At 40.1% G+C, this 25,943-nt stretch overlaps 1 protein-coding gene across 1 annotated transcript; it reads left to right on the forward strand.

Moving 5' to 3' along the window:
* Positions 1-2,815: 2,815 nt before the first annotated feature.
* On the forward strand, positions 2,816-25,733 carry SLC30A8 (solute carrier family 30 member 8). Its single transcript, XM_085221604.1, has 8 exons — positions 2,816-3,335; positions 12,284-12,492; positions 16,361-16,495; positions 18,497-18,650; positions 19,145-19,334; positions 19,729-19,834; positions 21,848-21,982; positions 22,969-25,733. The coding sequence occupies exons 1-8, from the start codon at positions 3,256-3,258 to the stop codon at positions 23,109-23,111; spliced, it is 1,152 nt and encodes a 383-aa protein (XP_085077730.1). The 5' UTR covers positions 2,816-3,255; the 3' UTR covers positions 23,112-25,733.
* Positions 25,734-25,943: the final 210 nt, after the last annotated feature.

Genomic DNA, 25,943 nt, shown 5'->3' on the forward strand with positions numbered 1-25,943 from the left:
AATACTCCAGGTGAGACCTCACCAGGGCAGAGCAGAGGGGCAGAATCACCTCCCTCACCCTGCTGGCCATGCTTCTTTTGATGTAGCTGAAGATATGTTTGGCTTTCTGGGCTGTGGGGGCACATTGCTGGCTCATGTCCAGCTTCCCATCTACCAGTACCCCCAGGTCCTTTTCAGCAGGACTGTTCTCAATCCTTTCATCCTCCAGTTTGTGGGTTGCCTCGACCCAGGAGCAAGACCTTGCATTTAGATTTGTTGAATCTCATGACGTTCACCTGGGCCCACTGCTCAAACCTATCTAGGTCCCTATAGATGGCATCCCAACCCTCTGGTGTGTTGACTGCACCCCACAGCTTTGTGTCATCAGCAAACTTGCTTAGAAAACACTCAACCCCACTGTTGATATCTTATGCCTGGAAAGGTTCCAGCCAAAGGCATTGGAGCTCCACATGGGTGAACAAGCATATTCTTGCTATAAATGCAAATATTCTAATAATCAAGCCCTGAAATCCCAAGTACCCGGTGTCCCAACTCACAGGCAATGAAGCACAGAACTACTTAAGTTGACGCCAGAGAAAGGTGAAGAAGAACTTTGCTGATGATCTGTAAGATATCTTGTGCCTGGTAAAATTGACTAACTTCACTGGCATTTTCAATTAATAGATGTTCAGAATTTCCCTCTGTACATTTAAGATTTCAGTATCTACTGTCATAATGATAGGATGAGAGCTTTTATTTTTCCATTTTTAAAGTGTGACTGATTAGAGTTGAAATGGGAGCAAGGATATTCTTTTTTCACAGATGGAGATTTTGGATAATAATGGTAAGAGACTTTCATTTGCAAAAGTCAGTGTGATGTCTCACATGTCTGTATTGGATGCAAACGTGGAGAAATGTCCTTGACTGCTGTTGTTAGAACTGGCATGATTGGATATGTGACATTTTAATGTAGATTCAGAAACAAACTGTATTATTACTGAAAGCAGAAGATGAATTTATTGAGATGGTCTGAATAATTCTACAGATAGCTGCTGTCTCTCTCTTAATGAGTTATAGTGTCTGCAAAAGGAGGAAACCCATGGCTTTGTGGAAAGCTCTGAAGAGATTTCTTTTTATCCTGTCTCACAGCCTGTCTCCTGAAAAGTACAACCTTCAGCACTGACAACAATAAACACAAAACAAAGGTTTTGGAAGTTTCTATAGCTCTGTTTCACTGTTATTGAAAGGCTCAGGACTCCTTTGCAAAATGATGGAAGCTCATCTATCTCACTAATAAAAGTTATGTGCTTTCAGTTTTCAAAACAGAAATAGTCTTTACCTACAGTCTTCTGAGGTGAATTATAAGTTTTGCTTAAACTGAGGCTGTTTAAGTTTGATACTTTGGCATAGCCTATTAGAAAGACTGGGATTTAGTGTAAACAAAGTCCCAGTCCAGGTTTATTTTTCGGAAGTTTTTAATCAGTGACAGAATGTTGGTGCTTGATAATTTCTAAAGGAAGGTGAGTTGGGAAGCACAGAGAGAAACTGCTGGAATGGTGGCATTTATGGGATGTGGTGCCAGCAGAAGCCCTTACTGGGTATGAATTATGAGCCTGTCTCGTGTTCCAGGATGCACAGCTGGAGAAGCTGCATTCCTTGTCCTTCCTTCTCTGTTAGCTATAGAATGAAAATCGCTATTTAATGGCATTTCTGTAGTGGAATGAAAATTGGTACTTCTGTTTTGAAATATTTTTGTAGATGCCTTGAGTCCATAGTTTGGTTATTGGGAAAAAATTCTTCTCAGAAGGAGTGATGAGGTATTGGAACAGGCTGCCCAAGGAGGTAGTGGAGTCATCATTTCTGGAAGTATTGTAAGAAAAGGGTGGATGTGGCATTGATGGACATGATCTAGAGTGGTCACAGGCATGAGTTGATGGTTGGACTAGTTGATCTTATTGATCTTTCCAACTTTAATGATTCAGTGATTCTATGATAGCATTCATCCTGTGAGCTGAGGCTCTTCTCAAAGCTAGTCTTGCCAGCCATCTACTTTGTCAGGCCCCAGTAAGTGGCTGCAACTTTAAAAAAACATTAAAGATCAACTTTGTAATTTCCAGAAGAAGCTATGAAGTCACAAAAATGAGCTAGAAAATCAATCTCTTCCACCAAATTGGCTTTAAAGGTGTGTATAAAAATCTGGGAAAATGCTCTTGAGCAAAGGACAGTAGAGAGGCAGTGATGATAGACACTGTGAAAAAAAATAATTGCATATTTCTACCATTTTCTGGTGACTATTGAGAAACACATTTGAGATACATGAGCTCACAGGCTCAGGGGAAGCATTGGCACAGCTAACACATGGAAGGCAACATGTGGATGCCATAAAAATAAGATTTTCATGGATGTGATGTACAGAGCCTTCTCCACAAATGAACCTCAGATAGGGTATGTATCCACATGCCCTGAAAACTGGACAAAAGGAGGGGAGATCCCAGCTCGTTGCATACCAACTAGGCTGCTCATGGCAAAAAAAAAAAAAAAAGCTGCAGTGTTGAAATACAGCACCCAGCATTTGCTCACTTCATATTTCTAGTCTGTGCTCCATTACTTTCTAGAAGGCAAGATGTTGGCAGCACCAGTACAAAATTTACCATCAGCTCCACAGCATGTGCCTGAGGCCAGGCTGCAGTGAGGCCTTCTCCTCCTGGGACCATACTCACGGGGAGCTGCAGAAGGAAGATTGTGCCAATCAAGATAAGGGAGGTGTGCTTTCCTTCCAAGCCGAGGAAGCAGATAGACAAACAGTGTTTTGACTGTTGCTAGGCAAATCAGGCTTTTATTCCCCTTCTCTCTCCCTTTCAGTGCGTGTAAGTCAGTGTGCACAGAGCTGGGTCTGAGCCTGAGTCAGCAGTGCGAGAGCACTCATTCAGCATGTGACAGAAATCATGTCACAGCATCATCCCATGGAAGAGAAAAAAAAAAAAAAAAAAAAAGAAAAAAAAAGAAAAAAAAAAAAAAGGAAAGAGGCTCAAGCCCTCCAATCTTTCATCCTCAGCGAATTACTGTTTGGCATGTTGGTGACGCCACTAGCAATAGGAAAGCTGCTTTCTCTTGCTGTGGGTTTATTGAGAAGATTATTAAAACTTTTTCATTGAAAAATACTTGGCAGAGACTTCTGAATAAGTTCCAAGGATATTTTTGCCCGCATCCACCTCCAACGGAACAAGTAGCACTTGGGGGAGAAAAAAAGGAAGCAAAACCCCACCGACAGTCCTCATGGCTGCCAAAAAGGGTCCTGAGCGAGCATGCCTTGTGAGTGAGAGGGACACCAAGAAGTACTCCTTAGCCCTAGACAGGTAAAGCAGCTCTGTGCTTCCTTCTCTGCCATTGCTTTCTCTTTGTCAGAAACATGAGGTCACTCATGTGCAGATGGGCTGCCAAAGCTGAAGTATGGGGAATTTCATTGCATGCACAGGGAACAGCTTTTACTATTCTCCAAATGTTTTGTTCAATATTTTTTCATTTCCAAACTTTCTTAGTAAATGTTTGATGTATTTACCATACAGCAGCCTGATGTATCTGTGTCTGTGATGGACTGAACCTATCCACTGCTGAAGCAAGTGTCTCCTGCTATGTATTTTATAAGCTGAGTAGATTTATTGAAAGATGCAAAACCTCATGGATTATGTTACAGTTTTAGGCTGAATTATTATAGTGCTATTGACATCATGTTTGATTCAAAGCTTCTTCATGCTTGAATGTCTAAATACTCTATTTGCTGTGAAAGAAATGTGATGCTACTATGGACTTGATCCTGCAAAGCCTTATTCATGTGGATACTCTATTAGGCTTGAAGCTGATGTGTCTCTCATGTGCCAGAGGTCCTATGAGTAAATGCTTGCCTGAGTGAAGAAAGACTCTCTGAAAACATAAAATGTGTTATAATTTGGGTTCAAAATGAGTATAAATGTCAGTCACAAAATAGCTTTACAGTTAAACTTATTTTCATTCTTCTTCTTGACTCAGAGCAGCATTTTTTTTTTTTTTTAAATATCTATGTAGTTACAGCTTAGCACCTCTTGACATTTCCATTATCTCATTGGTTTTCAGGTTATTTGTTGCTTGGCTCTCTTAAAATGCGTGAGACAGAAAGGCATAAATGCTGCTGGTTCCAATGCAAATCCATCTCTCCATGTTCTTATACTGCAGTCACTTCCATCATATTTTAGTCATTTGCATGTCTGTGTTATTATTTAAATATTATGACGCAGTTCCATAAATATAAATGGCACTGTCCAAAATGATTTTTATGGTAATGTTTCTGTTTTTAAAAAATCCCACATGATTCTACAACTCATTTTTGTTACTGAAGTGTCTCAGAGCCTTTTCAATAGCTTGCAATTGTGTGGGCACAGCTTCAATGCCTGAAGTCCTTTGGCCCCTCTGGAAACAGAGGGCATCTCTGGACAAAACTTTTACAAGGTACAGGGAAGAGTGCCCTGAGCCAGAGATGATTGTTAGGAAAGGGAGGTCACCAAGGTGTGACATTTTTGCTTGTATCTCTTATGGCCTTTTTTACCTGGTGAAGTTTTATTAACTGCAAGAGCTGATTACTCATCCACATAGATGATCATCAATAGATTTCAAGAACCACTTGGATTTGTTATGTCCTGCTGTGTTGTCCCTCCAACAGATTGCAGGATGATTGAAGTCTTCCATGAAAACCAGGGCTTGTGAACCTAAGGCTGTACCTATCTTGCTATAGAGGCCCTATCTGCTTGATCTTCCTGGTAAGGTAGCCTATAACAGATTGTCAGTATCAATTAGCCCTATCTTCTCTTTAATCCAAACTCATAAACTCTCAGCTGCCTCATCCATCAACGGGGACGTGGCCTGCTGGGCTCAAGCTTGCACAGACCAGCAGTGGGCACAGCCTCAGGTGTCTTAAGCCGATCAGTAGCAATAAACTCATTTTAGCCATTGGTATAAATTACCATATTTTTCCATTCCCTGTGTGTAGGCTTAATGAACAGCTCCAGTGCTTTCAACAGAATCTATTTTGCACACAGATTGCCTCTTTCTTTGCCAGTCCCCAGTCTCTTTCTTTTTAATAAATGCTATTATTACAATACACAGGGAACAAAACTGTTTTTATCTCAATCAAGTGAGTAGAAAATCTGAATACAGGCCCCGTTCCCTGTGCACAGCCTGTGAGGGAGAGTGTTTTAGACATGCCAAGACTGTCAGTAGTCACTAGCAGGTTTGGATGCATCGAGATTTCCCCTGCCAAACTTTAAATGCTTAAAAGGGGCCTGTCTTTAACTGAGCTCTCTGAAAATCAGGTCAGCTGTAGGCTCATAAGATAATTCAGGCTGGAAGAGGCCTCAGGAGGTCTCTGGTCTGACCTCATGCTTGAAGTAGGGTCAGCTCATATATCAAACAGGGTTGCTCAGGGCTTTATCTGCTCTAGTCCCGAAAATATCTCACAGGATGTAGACTGCACAACCTCTCTGGACAATCTGCTCCAATACTGAATTATTGTCATAGTCATTTTTTCCCCTTATATTCAGTCTCCATCCCTTTTGTTTCAATTTATGACCGTAACCTCATCCTTCCTTCGCACAAATTAATTAAGCACTGCCTTCTCACTTACCTCTTAATAAACATTAGCAGGCTGCTACTAGGTTCCCTTGAAGCCACTTCTTCTCTAGGCTGGAACTTTAGTTCCCTCAGGGCAAGTGCTCCAGTCCCCAACTATCCTGGTGACCATCAATAGATCCCTTACCATTTTACTGTTTTTTCTTATACTGGTGGTTTTAAAACTGTACACAATATTCTAGATGTAGTCTCAAAAGTCTGTTCCAAACGTAGGATTTTGCACTGATCCTTGCTGAATTTCATAGGTTATCTGTCAGCTCAGTTGTACCTCTGGGTTGGAATCATCTGTCAATTTGATCAAGGTGTACTCTATGTCCTTCCCCAGGTGACGCATAAAGATATTAAACAGAACTTGTCCCAGGATAGATGACACAATCCACTTAAAATCATAGAATCATTAAGGTTGGAAAGACCAATAAGATCATCTTGTCCAGTCATCAATCTATGCCTGTAATCATTCTGGACTATGTGCAGCATCCACTCTTCTCTTAAAAGCCTCCAGGTTGGTGACTCCGCCACCTCCCTGAGCAGCCTGTTCCAGTACCTCACCACTCTTTCTGAGAAGCAATTTTTCCTAACATCGAACTCAATATCCAACTTCTCACCATTCTCCAAGAAGAATATTAACCACAATTGTAACAGAATCTGAAGCTGAGCACTGAGAACTTCCTGCCTCGTCCAAAAGATGTCTGTAACTCAAATCAGAGGAGATTCACTTATTGTTAGGTTAGGCCTAGGATAGTTTTCTACTTTTTTTTAGCAGTTGAGACAATGTTGTGGGAAGATAAATTCTTCAGATTGTTATTTGATACACTGGTTACCTATCAAGTGATTTGGATAATAACTCTTAAAAGCCTAAGAAATGTCTTCACCAAATTCCTGAAATTTCTAGACTGTTTTATTTCTTGCTGGCAATAGATCAGTGTAATGTTGACCAGAAATATTCAATATCACACTTCATTAACCAATGAATTTGTATCAGATTGTACTAACTACACTGTGAGTTAGATTTTGGCTTGATGTGCATTTCTGATTATGTTATTTATGTGTCATTACAGTGGGATTTGATTACAATGAAAGAAGAGAAACTCAAAGCTTCTTGTCTCGAGGTTTTTGTTTTTATTTTACTATAACTGAAATGCAAAAACTGGCATATACAGAGCTAGAAAGACTCAAAGCTTTAATTGACCTTGGTCTAAACGTGTGGAGTTACAGTGACATACCTACCCCTTTTTACTTCTGCTGTTGAACCTACATGATGGAAATAAAGTCTTACTGCTCTCTGCTAAATTACCCTGACATCTATGCCACATAACTGCTGAGGGTCTATGATGTACAGAAGATCTGAGTCTTATCATGTTCAACTCGGATGCATGGTAGTGCTCTGAGAAAAGAGGCACAAAAAGGGCGATGCTGGAAGCAGGAAAGATATGTAGAAACTTTAGAGCTTGTTTTCATGTAGAAACTTGTAACAGGATTTAAACTTGATCAGCACTTATTGTTATCTATCAGTGAAGGCTTAGACTTGCACCTCGTTCCTGTCATTCAGGCTCATACCATTGAATGAAAAGTTTGAAGAGAGTATGTAAGAGAGTGTAATCAAGTGGAGATTGATTTTCTATGATGTTTGTATAGGGAATATTTTCTTCTTTTTCTGCCTTCCTGCAAGTGATATGAAAACTCTTACTGGGTTGAATAAAAGCTTTCCACCATTCTTAGTGCCTTGTGAAGGTCAGTGATTAAGAAAACTTTAGATGTTTCTTGTAGCTTCTGAAAGAAGTTGGTTGTGGGCCCTGTGGTTATCTCCTTCCTACTGGCTTGTCATCTGGACAAAGCAGTGTCATGGTGATCTCAGCAAAACCCATGAGATTGCTTTTTGCCTCATGTAAGCTGGCATGAGGACATTGTAGGAAGAAATGTGTCTGCCATACACCATCTCCATAGTACAGTTATTCCCATTTCATCTCAGAAAAAAAAATAAAAAAATTAGAACCAAGATGATAAGTGCTATGAAACAAATTAAATAATTCAGTCTCAGGAAATTGATGGTGAAGGCTTTATACCAATGATACATAAAAGCATGATTGATGTGATAAAGGTAAACAGGGAATGATCACTCAAAATTTATAACAGTTGAACTAATTAAAATATCAGGCAAACAGCTTAAGACTAACAAAGATTGCATTATTTTTATATAAATCATAATTAAACCGTGGAACTAACCACTTTTAAATCAGCCAGATTCATAGAATTATAGAGTTAAAGAATGGCTGAGGTTGGCAGGGACCTCTGGGTCCATCTGGCCAACCCTTGCTCAAGCAGGGACACACAGAGCAGGGGACCCAGGGCCATGTTGAGGTGACATTTGAAGATCTCCAAGGTGGAGACCCCACAGCCTCTGGGCAACTTGTGCCAGTGCTCTGTCACCTACAAGCACAGAAGTGCTTCCTGATATTCAGGGGGAACCCTCTGTGTTCCATTTGGTGTCCATTGCCTCTTGTCCTGGCACTGGGAACCACTGAAAAAAGCCTGGCTCCATCCTCTGTACCTTCCCTTCAGGTACTGATAGACATTGATAGATTCCCCTGAGCCTCCTCTTCTCCAGGCTGAGCACTCTTAGCTCTCTCAGCCTCTCCTCACAGGAGAGGTGCTCCAGTCTCTTCATCATTTGGTGGCCTCTGATGAACTCTCCAGTGTATACATGTCTCTTTTGCTTATTGGGGGCCCCAGAAAACAGAACGCACTCCAGGTGCAGCCTTACTGATGCTAAGTAGAGGGGACAGGTCACCTCTTTTAACCCACTAGCCACATTTTGTGAAGGCTACCATTAGCCTTCATAGCAGCAAGGTCACATTACTGGCTCATGTTCAATTTGTTGTCCACCAGTATTTCCAGGTCCTTCTCTGCAGAGCTGCTTTCCAATTGAGTGACCCCCAGCATGTATTGGTGCCTTGAGTTGTTGTGGTTCCTGGAGGAAAGGTCTGTGAAGGGCTGTTAGGAACAAGCTGTGGTTCAACTAGCTCCCAGCCTCCAGATTTGTGCAGGAGAAGCATCAGGGAAGCACCACTCTGGACATCTTCCTTCCTTTTTTTTGTCTGTGTATGTCTTTTTGCTCTCACAACAGAGTTTGGATACGTTTTAACGTTAAACACTTTTGCTCTAACTCTGTATAGCTGTTGCCATACTTTTATGCAGAAGGAAATTTGTTCACAATAGATTTATGCATAGATGCTCAGACTCTCAAAATGAGACTAGATAAAATCATCATAGGTACAATTGCAATCTAATAGGCATCTAAATGTATGCAAATACATAAATATTGCCTTTGTTTTGTGCTCAAAATACTGTGGGAGGAAAAGAAGAATCTGGATGGACAAGCTATAAACAAGGTATTACGTGACTTAGAAATGTTCAAGATGAATTAAATGTTCAGTTGAAATCAGAGTTGTGTCAGCATAAGGGATGTGATTATGGCTTAAATAATTATTATCTCTGAAGGCATTTTCATACCCTTTCAGACACCAAAAATTACTGTTGTCCCTTGTGACAGAGGTGCTCTCCTGAAGGAAGTGCAGTAATTTCACATTTTGCTCTTTTCACTGGGGTTCTCATAGCAGTCTAGGATGGCAATTATTCTTCTCACATCAAAGCACCCAACAGATCAAGTGAAAACAAACAAAGGGAAGTTGCAATCAAAAGCTCTTGCTAATGATTTGTGTGGAATTTACAATATGTATTAATATTTTCTTCCCTCCGTATATGCATGACTCAGTAGGTGCCTTTCTCTGATGTTTTCCCCAACTGTCTTTTTTAAAGGAAAGAGAATTTGAAATGGAGAAAAAAAAATCTTTTAATCTGGAACTCTTGTTGCAGTGTGCTGAAGCGGAGATCTGATGCTCAAAGGCTACATCTTGCTCTAAAGCACTCAGGAGGGGTTTACAGTTTGACACAGCTGATCTCTGCACCTTAAGCTTTTGATTCACTCTTTTACAAAACTGTCTCTTAGATTCTTTTAATTAGTGGCAGGCTGGTCTCGGAAGCAAAAAATAAAATAAAATGAACGGTTATGCACTGGAGCTGGCAGGAATCTTCCTAACTTGTGGGGCCGGATGCTGCTCTGTGAGTTCAAAGGGAGCAGCAACACTCACCACCTCTGACAATGAGACCACTTTTATTTAGGCACTTTTAGATAGAAAAGTGTCACATTTGTGGGTTTATGCTGCCTCCATCTGCTTTTGCATCTGCTCAGTGAGGTTTGTGGACAGCGTTTTCCTAGTCCTCAGCAGAACTCAGAGGTTTTGGAGAAGCTTGAAGATTAAAAAAGGGAAGGAGGCCAGAAAGTGACCCATTTTCTTAGCAGCAAGGAGAGGATTTGGTGGCTCCGAAGTTGACAGGGATAATTTTGGCATCCCTGCTCTGACAGGCTGTGGAGAGGATCATGACTCATATCGTTAAGATGATTTTTACAATCAGTGCCAGCTGATGAAAATCGAATTAAAGGGAAATTAATTTTACATGCAAACTGCAGAAGAGCATTGGAACTCCAGAGAGGGATCACGAGAAAGAAAACCTTGCATGCCCCAATCTCCTGGGGAGAGTGAGAAAACTACAGTATTTTATTCAGCCATCTGGAAGGAATCAGTTTGTGGTACCTTCTGAGTCTAATTCATCAGCAAAACATTGTGTGCAAATGACACAGTGCACCCAAGGAGTCTGATGAACTCAAAACTCAGGCACTGGAGGACGACTGGCTGCAGGCACCCTGGCTGCCATATGGGCAACCCATTCCCCAGATGGCTCAGCTCCCGTTTATTTGCTGTTGTGGGGAAAAAAACATGAAAAGAAAAACATGGAGAAAAAAAGGACTGAGAAAACTAAGTGTCTCCCAGGCTTCAGGCATAGCTCTTTCATGCAGGCTCCTGGAGGCAAGCACGAGGAATCAGTGGCCTCTGCTGAGCAAACAGAGGCCACATGCTAACCTGGCTGGGAAACAAGCTGACTCAGGGGAACATGCTGAACCCTTGGAACTTCTCAAAAATATTTACAGACCCAAATCCACACTTATTATGTACAGTTGCAGGGCTCAGCTGCCACGAAAGCAGAGAAAGTGCTATTGATTAAATAGGCCAAGAGCCTCTGAGGAACTGAGGAATCCAATGGGCTGATTCTTACTCATCAGTGGATGAGGGCTGTGCAGTGCCCTGGTGAGACCAGCAGAGCAGTTGCAGGCCGCTCCAACTGCCCAGAAGGCAGCTGGAAAGCTTTGTGACTATAGTGCCTTTTTTTCTTGACACTGATCACTGCTAATTGGCAGCCACTGGTGCGATTTATTTCCAGTGAGATTTCAGGCAATTTTCCACTTCCATCACCAGTACAGAAAGACCACAGAAAGTCACTAAGATGCTTGCACTTCCCCTTCATGAAGCTGATGAAACAGCTTTTCTTGAAGAAAAGTTTCTACTCTTTTGAATGGGATAAAGAGGCTGTCATTACAAGAGGCAGTGAAATAAATAGCTGTAATGTGATTATACGAACATTATACAAATATCCATCTGGGCAGAATTCCCCTTTGGATACCATAGCGCACTCTCATGAGCAGTGGCAGCCATAAATGCTGTAGCTGGAGTGACATAATGTTTTTTTAAGGTTTTTCTTTTATTCCATTTGGGCTCTTCTCAGCTGGGAGATACAGAGGAGGGACCATTCTTACTTAACAAACCACCTTGAGGTTCCAAGAATAAGCTCTGGGTTGCCCTAGTGCAAGTACCACATGTGATGGTTGTTCAGGAACTCCCGCAGCCGCAATGCGTCATAGCTCCGCATGTCCCTTCTCCCATCCCTTATTTCCCAGGAAAGCCCTAAGAAGGACAGCACTGAGGTTTTGTGACAGATCAGATGTGGATGGGAAATTACCTTGGGATAAGACGATTCTATGAGAGCTGCGTCTGCTGAACTTTTCTCTTTTTCATGGCACAAAGGGTTCAGCGTGCTTTGAAGAACTGATTTCTTTGATTTTTTAAATGCCTTTGAAACCTTTGAGCTAATATCTTCCATGCTCAGGCCCTGCTGGAAGATGGAGAGTTTTTGTGCGTGAGTGAAAATTTGAGATAAAACAGTTCTGCATGCAGAGAGAGGAGAGAAATATCTTTAGTCAATTATATTAACAAAATAAAAGATTAAAAAAATCTATTTTTGCATTGTCTTCATAATAAAGCTGTTGGAAATAGAAAACCAAAAATTCCCTCAGAATTACCTCCATGCTACGCTGAACTTGGTTGGTGTCTGCCTGAGGTATGATTTTTTGAAATTCTTGTGCTGAGCAGTTGGACTCCTTTCCTTTCTGTCACCTTTTTCATTATGTGCACAATGTACACAAGCCAGAGAAAGTCACCCTCTGCTTCATAAACTGGTAAATGATGTAGGAGAGCCTGGAGAGCTTGGAAACCCTGCCAGAGCTTCATTTCATGTGCAGCTCCCTCCCACAGAGTCCTGCTTGCATGAGCAAGCCTCCTCGATGAACCGCTGTTCCCAGTGCTGCTTTTATCCTACAGAAGCATTAATTACATACTTTCTGGGGCTGCAGGGTTAGAAGCCAAAATAACTGGGGTTTTTCTTTTTTAACCTTCTGTTCCTTTCAATCCCAAAGGATGAGCTGGCATCAGAAGAATTTCAATGAGGAGAGGCAGCAGCAGGAAGAAGAAAATGCCGAAGCTAATCAAGCATATCACTGTCATGGCTACTTACAGGCCTATGAGGATAGGAAAGGGGAGCAGAACCGAGCACGGAGGAAGCTCTACACAGCATCAGTAATTTGCATCATCTTCATGGTTGCCGAGATTACAGGGGAGTATCTTTGCTCGGTTGTGTGCCCAGCACATCTGTACTCCTTCCCTTTTGCACTCACTCTGCCTACGGTGACCCTCACTGCATAGAGGTGACCCCACCTGGGATCAAGTAACACTCCTTCCTCTCCAGTCTTTAAAAGAATTTTTTTTTTTCTCTAGTTAAATTAACAAAATAAGCATCTGGGTAGGAATAGGAGGATCGGTTAATGGCCTCAACTGTTCTCTCAGGTGTTTCAGCTCAGATAAAAGTGGCTGCCATGTCTCAGCATCATGTCACAAAAGGATTTTTAATAATTTAAGTTAGCTTTCTTGGAAAAGATAAACGGATTTTACATGCTTATTCAGGCCAATGAGCCTTCAGCACTGTTGAGAGCTGATCCTGCCTGCAGCAGGATCTGATATTAAATGCAACAGTCTTTACAAAATCTGGGGAAATCCATGGCCAGATTCACCATCTGCTTTTCCTCAGTTAAGTCAATGTATTTATACCAGAGCACTTGTAAACTTGTTAAGTTTATCTCTTAAATTGGCCTGCTGGTGTGCCTCTGGATCAATGGAAGATTATTCCCCTGTCTAATTAGCTTTCACTTCTGGACCTATGATACAACATCCAAGATAAGGTTTTGGCTCTCTCCTAAAGCATTTGCTTTCATTTTGTCCCCCTGATCTGCCCTCTGCATTGCTTCTGTGATACTGATACACACCTGATAGTTGCTGGCTCTTTAGTTTCCCCTTCTCTGTGGTGAGATAAGGTAAGAAATGAGGAATCCCACAGGTCTTTGCCACATGTATTCCAGGGGTATGAAAAAATCAGCCAGAAAGGTCTCTGAAACCCGTGTTTTCCCAGAGCCTGCCTGTGGAGCCCCATGAAAATGAAATAGAAAGGCTTTGCCTTCCTCTCAGGTGAGAACTGGGAGCACTGATGGAGTCACTGCACATTTGCCTTCACTCTTAGCTGCCAAACCCAGCAGAGATTTCTTCATCTCTTTCTTCCCACAAGTTTCTTCTGCATGAAGCCTGCTTGTTTGTAGGTCATGTGCATTTTGCCCATGACAATTGGTGCACACCACCAATCTCCATGCAGTAATTTCCAATGCCAGAAGAAATGCATTATTAGCAAAACCATGTAATCAGCAGGCCTGAGTTTGGTGAATGCAGCAATGCTAGAGGATAATTGGAAGGACAGATGATACGTTAACTAAATGTTTCATTTTGCTTAATGAATCATACAGCTTTTTTGTAGTGACAGCTTAAGTAACAGGCTTGAAGACCATTTTGCTTCAGACCATTACACTTTGACAAACCAGTTATTAACAGCAGTTACAGACAGCAGTCTACGGAGATTTTTGTAATTATGAACCACACATTTAATTTTTTTAATCATCAGGCTAGACAGCATGTGCCTGGTGATTGACCAGAGAGTGACTGACATTTTCTACTGCTTTGTGGTATGCAAAGCTATAAACAGCCATCATGAGTAATAGTAACTCATAAAGGCCACTTGTTGGGAGTATTGATACAGAGGAGTAAAAGCCTGTAAGTGTTACACAGTTTTTCCTCTTGAGAGTAAGCAAGATTTTCCCCTTCCTTTTAGTCTTAGAGACAAACAACTTCTCAGGTGTTATTATGTTAAACAAGAAACAAAAGCTACATCACTCTCAAAGATGTTGACAAATTGTGGTTCACTGAACCCCTAGATATTTCCTGTGATTTTTTTTTCTTTTCACTCAAACCATCTGTGCTGTCCTACATTGCCCCTTCTCAAAAGGGGCACTGCTGGCCAAGCCTGCTGCACAAACCATCTCGGAAAGACTATTGCCTTCTCTTCTTCCAATGTAATTCCACTGCAAACTCCAGAGATCTGGAGATATTAGTCAAGCCAATGACACCCTGTATACAGCCCTGATATAAAAGTGTTTTCTAAGGATTTTTAGTGGCTAAGGACCAAATATGAATTTCAAAGTACATTTTTCCACTTGGATAGAGAAACAAACCTAGCATGTGTTATCATGTCAAAAAGGAACATAAAGACTTGACCAGGTTTCTAAGATAAATGGACTGAGATCTCAGAAACTCACCCAAGGCATCAGCTATGGCAGCAATACATAAAATAATAATTTGCCAACATTTTTCAGAGACAGCAGTCTAGAAGCAAGCTTTTGTAAGGTTGTCTCAAAGAACATGGAAATACATTATCTAAAATGCAATAGGGCTTTGCAGGCAGCTTGTGCTCTACGTGTTTGTTTGCTGAAAGGTAGCTGATGCCCTGGCTGTTAACATCTGTGCACTGTCAGACAAGCCTGCTTCCCTCTGCTATGTAGAATTGTTTTCCATCTGTGAAAGAGCTGTCCTGCAAACAGTGAAAATCTAGAGTCTGTAATGACGAAAAAATTAATGTACCTTTACGTCTGCTTATGTTTTGAGAAATCCTCATGCTGTTGAATTTACATTTTACTATTGGGAACGGGATGCAGCAAAATTCTACAGTCCTTCCTTTTCCCTTTTGGAAAGTGACTCACAGGCAGCTGTAAGTGGGATTTATAGGGAGGCAACAGAAGAAACAACAACAAAAAAATGTTCCTTATATGTGTGATATACATTTTGCTAGGGTGGCAAACCTCACAGTATAATGCATTCCACTGTAAAATCTGAATATGAAGAAATCAAACAGGTAGTGCGTCTTGCTGGTATGAAGACTTTACATCTATAAGGAAACAAGAGACTTGTATACAAGTCCATTTGGCAGTGGTATTTTGCTGAGGGTTTTACAGTGTTTTTCAGGATTCATTTATTTTCATGTGGGCACTGGTCAAGAAAAGTAAGTAAGCTGAAGTTAATTAAACAACTGAAGAATGATAGAAATACATTGTCAAATGCAGAAACTAGATGTTTTGTTTTGATCATTTCACATTCCCATTTTTTTACATTAATTCTGTGATGAAAACATTCCCCTGCTACATCGAGTTGGCAGGACAGCTTTCTGCCTGTGGTCCGTGTCTTTTCTTTCAGCCATCGGCAGCTGGGGTTCGTTTACAACAATCTTCAGTTTCTTTGGATTTGCCTTTAGCCCTGAGACACGGTTACAAGGACTTGGCAAAATAGCACTTGGCTTGCTGAATAAAAGAAATGCGATTTCAGACAGCCTATTTTTTTTTTTTTTTTTTTTTCAGAATTCACATGAAAATCACCCTCCTCACCCCGAAAGTAAAATGACATTCAGCCACATTTTTTCAGCTCCAACAGCAAAATGAAACCATGCATTACAGCTGTGAAATGGTAGATTACTCCTGCAAACAGAACATTTTTCTCCATGCCCTTACTAAGATGGCCGGTTATTTATCACAGCTCTTATGCTGGAAACTTCCCTTTTATTCCTATTTTAATGTTGCCTGTGACAAACAAAAGGTCTGGCATCCAGTCATCAGGAATAACATTCATCCTTCCCTGTTATAAATTGGGAATCAATTCCATAAACAAATTTTTGACTTTTTGTGCATACATACAATTTCAGCAATCTATAATGCTACAGTGGAAGGATACTGGAAATGTGTGCCTGAGCCTGTCTTTCACCAAGAAAGATATTAAAGTAGTTGTAGTAAAATAGTCCATATAGTAATATAAACACAGCAGTTATGAATCACAGCTCTTATTGTCCTTAGGACACTCAGTTATCTATGTAGGACAAATACCTTGTTATTAATTTGTACCTTTCTTTGCATGAATGAGGTACAAAATGAAGCAATCTATGAAGAGTTTTGAGTCATGGGTATGATCTCTCAAAACAAAATATTTCCTAGATCCCACGTTTGATCCAGTTGACTCCAACATCTGACCAGTGCCATGACATGGCCATGTGCTTCCCACAGGTGGGCAGATAGCTGGCAGCCTGGCGGTGGTCAGTGATGCAGCACACATCCTGGTGGACCTGACGAGCTTCCTGATCAGTCTCTTCTCACTGTGGCTGGCCTCCAAGCCTCCCACCAAGCAGTTAACTTTCGGGTGGCACCGAGCAGGTAGCAAATGAGAGAACTGCATCCAATATCCAATATCAGTGGCTATTTAATTTCATTCTGTGATAGTTATCATGTTTCTTGCTCAAGTTCCCAAGTGTATTTCCAGTTTAATATGCAGGTGGGTGCCTTAACAGAGTAGCTGAGAGCAGTCAGGTGGGTCACAGTCACTGCATGCTGACTGCCAGTCTTGCAGCTCTCTGTGGCACTGGAAGCATTTTACCTCTTTTCTCAGACTGATAGATCGGCTTTGTCATGCAAAACTGTATGACAGGGCTCAGATTTAGCAGGAGCCACCTGAATGCCTCCAGTGTCCTAAGCCAAGCAGCAGAATAAGTTAGGACAGCAGTCCTACACAATCCTTTGAGTATGCAGCTACTTTCAACAGCATGGTTAGAAGCACAATATTGAATGAGACTGATGTATGAGTCAGACTTACTTCCACGTAAGAAAGTTCTCTTCGGCTGCAATTTCTTTTTCTTACAATCAAAAGTTTCCCAAGAAATCCCAAGGTATCACATGCTGTACTTTGGTGGTGCTAGCAGTCCTGAAGAAATTTAGCTGAGAATATTTAAAGTAAAATACTTAGTACTACTGAACTGGTCTGGAAGATTTGCTGGGATTTTGCTAAGCTTCTACATTGAAAAATAATGTAAAGATGACCTCTAGCACTTACAGTGGTGGAGTACATACACATGTACAGACGTTCTTGCACGTGTTCACAAAGGCTGTTGGCTCTTTCATAGCTATCAGCACCTTCCTCTGGGCCAAGTTTGCAAGGTTTCATTTTGTAATTTGGAAAATAGAAACACCACAAATGTTAAGTACCACTTTTAGCTTTTCTCTATGTCCTTTTAAGTAAAACTAAACTTTCTGGAGGTTGCAGTTTCATTCATTAATCATTGATTTTAGACAAAATAGTTATTTTGATAAGCCTCTGAGGCCCAGACTGATGCAAAGTTTGTGACTGTCATGAAAATACATTCAAAACTGTACACTGAGATTTAGCTGCTTTCACTGATTATCAGTGGAGGTCTGTGCAAGTGGTTTGTTCTTTATGGCTCTCTACTTCTTCACTGTGAATTTTCATTTTTCTTGGAATTGTTCAGTTGTGCTCATAAAGTGCTGCATTTACCCATTCAAGTCACATGGCAATTACTAGTTCCACATGCTGTTAAAAACATTCTGCACGTTCATACAAACATCCCCAGACCTTGCCTATGGCAGTTTAATAAAAGTTGGCCTTGGGGACATCGGATTTACTTGAGCACAACTCAGAGCCAATAGAGACAAAATTGAATTTTCCTGCCCCAGGGACAAAATAACTTCTTTTGTCTTTATCACCACTAGTGGCATTGGTTGGAACAAATCTCAGGAGAGAGGTAGGAAGGGTTTTGCTGGCCTTGTTGGGGGCATTCATTGGTTTTCTGAACCGTGAAATGAAGGGAGGTGGGCAGAAATAAGGAAGCTGTTGGAGGGGGTTATGCCTTCCAGCAGGTCTGAGTGAGCCATGTCTCTCTCCTTCCCTTCCACCTCTATTATTCTGACTGAGCTAATCTCACCGTGGGAGAAGAGCTGGTTCCTGGGCCCTCACAACACGTTGGCTGGGCCAGGCAAGTACACAAGATGTAAAAGAATTGCTCTTTTATTCCGTCTTCCCATTCCTGTTCATTTTACTCCTCCCAAAGCTCCTGTAACAGACCTTTTCTTCTCTCCAATTTCTCCAAATGCTCCAAGAGCTCCATGGGAAGCTCTGGGAAGCAGACAAAAGAAGGTAGAAGACAGTTAGGCCACCATGTTCATAGGGTTGCCCAGGACAGCCACTTGATTTGCCTGTGACCAAAATATGTCTTGGCCCGTTCCTTAGGTGCACCTATCTGCTTACACACAAATAACTCTCTTGGCTATAAGATTCACAAACTTAGAACAACTAGCATCATACCCTTAATAATTCTTGTGCTTCTGTTATGATTACTGTTAAAATTAGATTTTTAAAATTCATAGAAATTCTGGGAGCTCTGATGTCTATGATAATCATTTGGATGGTGACTGGTGTGCTGACATATTTGGCTAGCATGAGGCTGCTACACCCCAATTATGATATTGATGCTGCAGTGATGCTCATCACCTCTGCTTGTGCTGTGTTCGCCAATATCCTGTAAGTTACCTTGTTTTACATACCAAATAACTTTTAAACAGTGAATCTGCTGGTGTATTCCAGTAAGAGATGATGGAGAGATATTGACCTCAAAAATATCAAGTGTGTAATGAGTTTTATGAGGATATGGATTGGGTAGAGAGGAGAGATCCCGCTGCTCTCCTACTTCCTTTTAGCTGCCAAACTGGGGAGGGAAATTACAAAAACGGAAGCTCTATGAAAAAAAAATAATTATTTCTATCTCATATTTTATTAGATAAGAAGATTCAAGAACTCTGTAGAAAATGAGTTCTCATTAATTCCCCTGCTCACAGACTTTCCTGTTTGTATGCAAAACACTGAAATACTTAGCAATTATCTGCTTAGCCACTCTGTGTTATTACCTAGTGTGTCTGATTGTACTGTTCAGCATTCAGAAATGAGAGAGGTAATGACGTGTGTGATGTCACTGCTCTCAAAGACACAATAACCTCAGAGTTTTATGTCTTTTGCAGACTAAGCCTGATTCTGCACCAGACTGGACACAGGCATAGCCACGGGGCACAAGCCAGGGAAACTTCACAGGCCCCTCTAGAAAAACCAGCTCTGAGAAATGCCAGCCTGCGGGCAGCCTTTGTGCATGCCATTGGGGATTTATTCCAGAGTATTAGTGTGCTAATTAGTGCACTTATCATCTTCTTTAAGGTTAGTTTCATTAGTTCACTTGCTCTCCTTGCAATTAAGGATAACGATTTTTTTCACAGCACTGTAGAACTAGGTTCTGTGTAAATATTTTCTATGTTTAAATGATACGCATTGTAATTTAGTCAAGGACAATTATACTCGTTCTTGGGAATTGAAAAGGCTATTGGGAGTGTCACAATTTCTTCTTGGTGTTTGAACTGAAAGAAGGATATTTTCATGTCTCTCTCTTTATTCACTCATAGCATCTTCACCCCCTGTCCTAACTGGCAAATGAGGTCAACATTGATTCTGTACTAGAAGAATGGAATGTATTATTCTTACAGATTAACTAATTAAAAATGGCAATAACCAACAATAATGAAATTAACAAAGTATTGTGTTCATATTTTTTTAGCCAGAATACAAAATAGCTGATCCAATCTGCACATTTGTGTTTTCCATCTTTGTTTTGGCAACCACCGTCACCATTTTAAGGGATATTTTGATTGTGTTAATGGAAGGTAGGACCTGATTCCAGAATCAATGGCTATATTTTGTTCCTTCTCTCTTGCTGACAAAACTATAATAGGATGCCTCTCTATCAATTTCCAACACTCGTAACTGTGATCATGCTAAAATTCTAATTAAAATTTTAATCCAAATTCTTTTCTACCATTACACCAGAAAACTTCTACACATTCCAATTTTGTAAAAACTGGTCTATTGGTGATTTATTAGCAAACCCCCAGTGTATTACTAAAGCTTTAGTTTGTCATAACATTATATTATCCCTTCAGCAGAATAGATGTCTACTTGCTTTGTTCATTGTGTAATTCCTTTGCTTGTGTAATCCCCATGTGAAATACAAGTCTCTGCCAGAAAAACCAAAGAAAAGAGAAAGGCTGTGCTTTGAACCGTGTCTGTAAAACAGACAGGGTGCAAAAGGCAGAAGTTTCAAAGATTTTCAGTTATGCCCATCCAGAAAAGCAAGCTGATGGAGCTTTCTAGTCACGTTCGGGCACATGGAAATAGACAATTCCCAGCACATCAACATGAAGGCAACAAGAACTATACTCAGTAATATTTAATCCTGCCAGCTATGGGTCTGAACATTTGATGTGCAAGGCCAAACGTCTGGAGCAAGTCACAGATGCATGTTTTTGCCTTCCTTATACACTGAATAATGCAATACAACATCTTTCTTAGCAATGAAGATTGAGGCTGAAAAGGAAAAGTAGCTGTAACAAAGCAGGTTTTGAAAGTATACAAGTTACTTGGTGTGACAATCTGCATGGCTATTTAATTCTCTTTCATTCTTCCCCTACTGCTGGTTCAAGAAAGGAAATTTTCAAAGTTGTTTTACAGTAAAGCTTCATCCTAGTATTGATCTTCTTTCAGTGACTGAGAGATAGTTTACATCTGTGTAGAGGTGTACCTGGATAGAAGGCAGCAGCTGGCTGTATCTCGGCTGCTGACAAAACAGATGATCTCTTGATTACTGAAAAACCAAACTACCAAGGAGGCCTGGCAGCCCCGAGGGATCTCTTTCTCAGAGCAGAGATTGCCAACTGCTGTAAGCAGTACTCACATGCTCTGCTCCTCTGTGCCACAAGCCTCTTCAAGCTCAAACTCCAGGGAATTTGGTGAAGCCAGCCTTCTGCCTCCTAAGTAGCATATTTCTGCCTAGAATTTTCTGAAGAGAAATAGGATATTGGAGGTAGTGGCTTATTAGCATCGGTTATGGTATGAGAGACCAATTAATCAATACAATACTTATCATTATCATACTTAATAATCAGTGTCATTAAAAATACTTTGTCAATTTACTGATCCAAGCAAAGCATGATAAACACAGTTGTTCAAGTAGGCATAAAAGTGCACTTCTAAACTCCCATGTCTCATAACAGAGAAGACCCATAATTCAATTCTTTGGGCAAATTTGGACTGAACACTGAATTTCATATTGCAAGTAGCCCCGTCACAAGGGTCTTCATTCTGAATAAGGGTTGTCATCATCATTATCATATTTTGTACAAAGGCCCATTTAAGAAGACGATCACTTATCTACTAATTAACTAACTTGTAATCTTGTTTTATCTCATTTAATATTCCCAGGGCAAACCATTTTAATCTTTGTTTGTCTTTGCCTCTCCATTAAACTGATGTTTCTCAATCATGTATGGAGGACAAAATTCCTCCAGATGCTCAGGTGAGGCCATAAAATTAGCACGCACAAAAGATATCAGTGCTGAATCAAGACATGATCTGATTAAACAGTTGACCTCCCTATGCACACGGGACCAGCAGAATGTCTCCTAACACGTACATAAGTTTCATTCCATAGAGAAGTATAAAACAAAGGATAGAAATGAAGTTTACAGTGAACTCCGAAGTAAAGGGGCTTCCCAAGGCAGAATATTTTAATAAAAATTGTACATCTAACTGAAGAAAGGTTCATGATGTGTTTTCCTCTAATGATCATATTTCTTCTCTCTTAAAATTTATTTTTTTTTCCCACAATTTCTCTTTTTAAGGAACAGAGAAAGGACTTTCTTACGATGCAGTGAAAGCAAGAATTTTAGCAGTTGAGAAAGTGGAATCTGTTCACAACCTTCATCTTTGGTCTCTGACGATGAATCAAACGATTCTATCTGCTCATGTGGCCACAGGTCAGTAAATTTCTGTAAACAGGGAAGAAGTATTCAGCAGCTGCCTGGGAAAGGTCAGGTAGTTCTGATTGGTGTACAACTGGCTGTATATCTGTTCTTGTTAAAATAAATGTCATCATTTTAGTGGAAAAATAAGAAAAGTAAAATGAAAAGCTTCAAATTGTCCTCTCAGAAATCCTGCCAAAATAACAGGGATTTGTAGTTAGCATAAAACTTGGAACTGCAGAGGCTGTGGAACAAGGAGGTAAACTACAGCGTACTTTAAATAAATTAAAAGAATTAGATCCAGACCAGACTATTCTCAGAATATCAAATTGATTTTGGAATTGTTTTGTCAAATGTGAAAAGTGTTGATTGCTATAACAAAAACCCACAGGGCAAATCTGCATTCCTGATGCCTCTCCAGCTGTAAAACAATCTTTAAAACACAGTTTGGAGCATAGAGAGAACTCCAGGGCAAACATTTCATCTTTAAAAATATCTTTTTAATAATGTCCTTATTCCTGTTGACAAATTGCCCATTATCCACATCAATTTTCTTGTCTATCTGTTTGCTTTTTGCAACCTGTACATGCTATAGTTCATGTGAGAAAACTCTACTTACGTAGTGCTTCACAGGCAAAGTCCCCATGAAGTCCTACCTTCCCAGGAAGGGTAGGCCAATTCCCAATCACTTAGCACTGTTATTGCTCCCTGACTGGATGAACACATCTTTATTAAGTATTATTGCTTTCGTCCAGAATTTATCTTCTGCCAAACTGAATTTCTTTGATGGTTAAAGTTGGGTCTTGCCAAAGTTGCATATTCTAACCACATTCAAATGAACAAACCTTTGCTTCCATGTAGAAGGATAGAAAGGACGAGGGACACTGCTCAAAATCAGCTGCTTCATAGAAGTGCTAGGCTGTTTTTGAATGGTTTCTGTCACTCTTTAAACTATTACACTATATTCAATTTGATTGTATTCTGCTTGCTGTCTATTGCAGACACAGTGGACAGTCAGAAGATTTTGAAAGACATCACCCAAGCCTTGTTTGAGCACTACAGCTTCCACTCCATCACCATTCAGATTGAATCAGGAGAGGAACATAAACAAAACTGTGTCTTCTGTCAGGAGCCAAGAGATTAAAGGAAGCATTATGTTATGCAAAACAATGACCACTCTTACAGGTCAATGGAGACTATATGTGCTGGTTATTTGTAATTGATTAATAATAAATGGTAATTAACTACACTAAAAAGCCCTGCCACTAAGAGCTGTGCATGGACCATTATTTGTTGGTATTAGGTCCATCCATCAGCTAGATTACCTGTTCATCAGTGGCTACCTTCAATTAGAAAAGATTCTAAATTATTCCTCACTGGAGTGACAGACTGGCACTAAAGCAACATTAAAGAGTCCCTGTTTGTAATCACAGGTAACAAAAACTAATCAACCTTCAAATTACCCACAGACTAATTATCAAAAAAGGTAATGAAATGTAAATTTGGTATTAGCAAAGCTCAACACTGTTACTCAGGATAAAGGAGAAAATTTAAGCTTGCATGAGGGATGAAGAGATCTGGAAAACAAAGGCATGCTAATATGTGCTTTCTTTGCCTTCCTCCTCAGGTGCGCACTATATTCTGCAGCATGTATCACAAGAGGATTAATTTCATTCAAAGTTGGCAAATAGTTCTTAATTTCATGGCTACTTCTATTCAGTTTTTCAACTAGCCCTCAGCCAAACTCTTCTACCAGACACAGTCAATATTCTACACCATTGAGACAACCCATAACTCATATTACCCAACACAATGACAAACTGTGATGGAACATGTGTAGCAGATTTTTGGAAGTCCTTGTCACAGGGTGCTGCTGGGTTGTGACAACAAAAAAGACCAAGTGCTCCTAGAAAATGAAAATGTAATTAGGACAAAAAAAGACTTAGGGGACTTTGTGAACATTAACACAACTTGTATTAATAACACAACTTGTGAACTAACATCCTTCATAGTAATGCCTGTGGAGCGCAACCCGCTAATGCTACATCCCTGAAGTCATACCAGATAATTAAAAATCCTTTGGCATGTCAGACAGTCATTTGCTGATCTGGGAAGGGACATACCTCCCTTTTGGACAGCAAATTCCCAGATCTCCTGACCAAGGTATATGTTAAATCTTCCTCTTCAACATGCTCCATGGTCACTTTAGAAATGGAAACCAGAGTTAGTCTTGCTGCAGTCCCTCTATTTTTGTCCAACTAACTGACAAACTCTCACTTATCAGTAAAAATAATGCTTACTCATGAAAATGCATTCTCAAGTGTTTCTTCACAAAACAATTTCAGTTCTGCTCTTGACCTTAATAGTGCAGCTTCAGTTTCCATAAAGAACTGGACTTAATGTTTTCCCACTTCACACTTCTTGCTTCCACAGCTGTAGGGCTCACTTTATTAACAAGTTACTTAAACATAAAGTGTGTGAAACCAGGTGGTACTGAGATCCTAAGCTGGCAGTTGGAAAGAAAGAGCACTGAGTTATTAAGCATTAAGGTATAAACACATCTTCCTTTTTATGGAATTCAAGTTTTATTTGCAATATGTTCACATTAATTTTCTGCTTTATCATCCTAAAAAGATTAGAACTTATTATTAGGGGCTTTGGCTATGGATAATTCATAACTATGTGATGAGAGACCAATACATTAAGTTGGCAATTGTTACCTGTTAAGGAGAAAAGCAAATTACTCTGCTTCGTGGAAGCTTCCTGGAAGATCTTGTTAGATAAACCTCTCAGTGAAAGATAAGATATTAAAATACAGAATTTCATGACTATCTCATTATTTAGTGGCTTGTAAGAACAAAGAGAACAGCTGTGGTATTCGGTACAATGCTAAAGACAATTCTTGCCCTTAACAGTTGAAACTCCCAAAGAAAAGACATAGATAAATCAGATCACAGTAAAAAACTTGGAATGAAGAAATGAATTTTAATTTTGGCCAGTTTTTCTGCCGCTATAAGTTAGCATGTTTGCCTCCTACCAAAACCAGCACAGCTATGCTTGATAGGTAACATGGACATCCTTTTTATTAGAAGGCGAGGACAAGTGATATTACGGCCTTCATAGAAGAATATTTTGAGTGAGATGAGGATACAGACCTGGACATAATGGGGAATTTGAGGGCATAGTTGTATTATCAAGGACAGCATAAAAGTAAATGAGTTGGTGAAAGAAGCATCCCCATGAGATACAGATTCAGTTCTGAGATTTAAGTTGAGATAGAGGTGAAAATAAGAAGTTTAAAAGCAAGTGTTTTACCTTAGGAAAAGTTTTAACCATGAAAGTGACAAAGTCCACCAAGGAGGTAAATTTGAGTAGCAGATCTGTGGAAAAGCTGGATGGAAGCAGCCAGAACAAGGACTGATGAGGATATTGTCCAAATGAATTGAAAGGACAGGGAAGTCTTACATTAAAACTTGGGGAAAAAAGTGATGAAACATAACGACACGAGGAAAGAAAATGCTAACCCAAAATATTGATCCTTAATGAAAAGGTGTAGAGGAAAGCTGCAAAGGAAGGTGTAAGAAAGAAATGAGAAGGCAGCTGTCATCCAGGTATAAGGTTGTTTTCAGAATAATATTTGACTATCTGAAATTTCTGCAAAAATGCTGCTGTGGCAGAAAGGCCAGGGCCACGGAATTCAGAGACAATTTCTAGGTTTTTCTGCTTTTATTAACTTTACATTTTTTTGATCATTTGCAGAATAATTGTAAGAAAATTGATTAAAAATTGCTTTTTCTAAATCCATTCTTGGAGCTATTGTGAAAAAGAGAAGTATTTATCAAGAAAGTAGTCTGTTTCCATATCTATGTGTATTTTGGTGGAATTCACTTCGCATGGACAAGTACATGGCTTACTGGCAACACTGAAATTTTAAGTACATATGCTCTCTAAATGTTAATGTAGCCGTTTTGCAGCT

This window comes from Meleagris gallopavo, chromosome 3, assembly GCF_905368555.1.
Source record: "Meleagris gallopavo chromosome 3, MGAL_WU_HG_1.1, whole genome shotgun sequence".
Lineage (NCBI taxonomy): Eukaryota > Metazoa > Chordata > Aves > Galliformes > Phasianidae > Meleagris > Meleagris gallopavo.

What these genes read in the sequence shown, in the direction of transcription:
- SLC30A8 (XM_085221604.1), top strand. Translation starts at nt 3,256, where the DNA reads ATGGCTGCCAAAAAGGGTCCTGAGCGAGCATGCCTTGTGAGTGAGAGG. An exon ending in TTTCGGGTGGCACCGAGCAG is followed by an intron (nt 16,496 to 18,496) that starts GTAGCAAATGAG and finishes TAAAATTCATAG; the next exon opens with AAATTCTGGGAGCTCTGATG. An exon ending in TTTGATTGTGTTAATGGAAG is followed by an intron (nt 19,835 to 21,847) that starts GTAGGACCTGAT and finishes TCTCTTTTTAAG; the next exon opens with GAACAGAGAAAGGACTTTCT.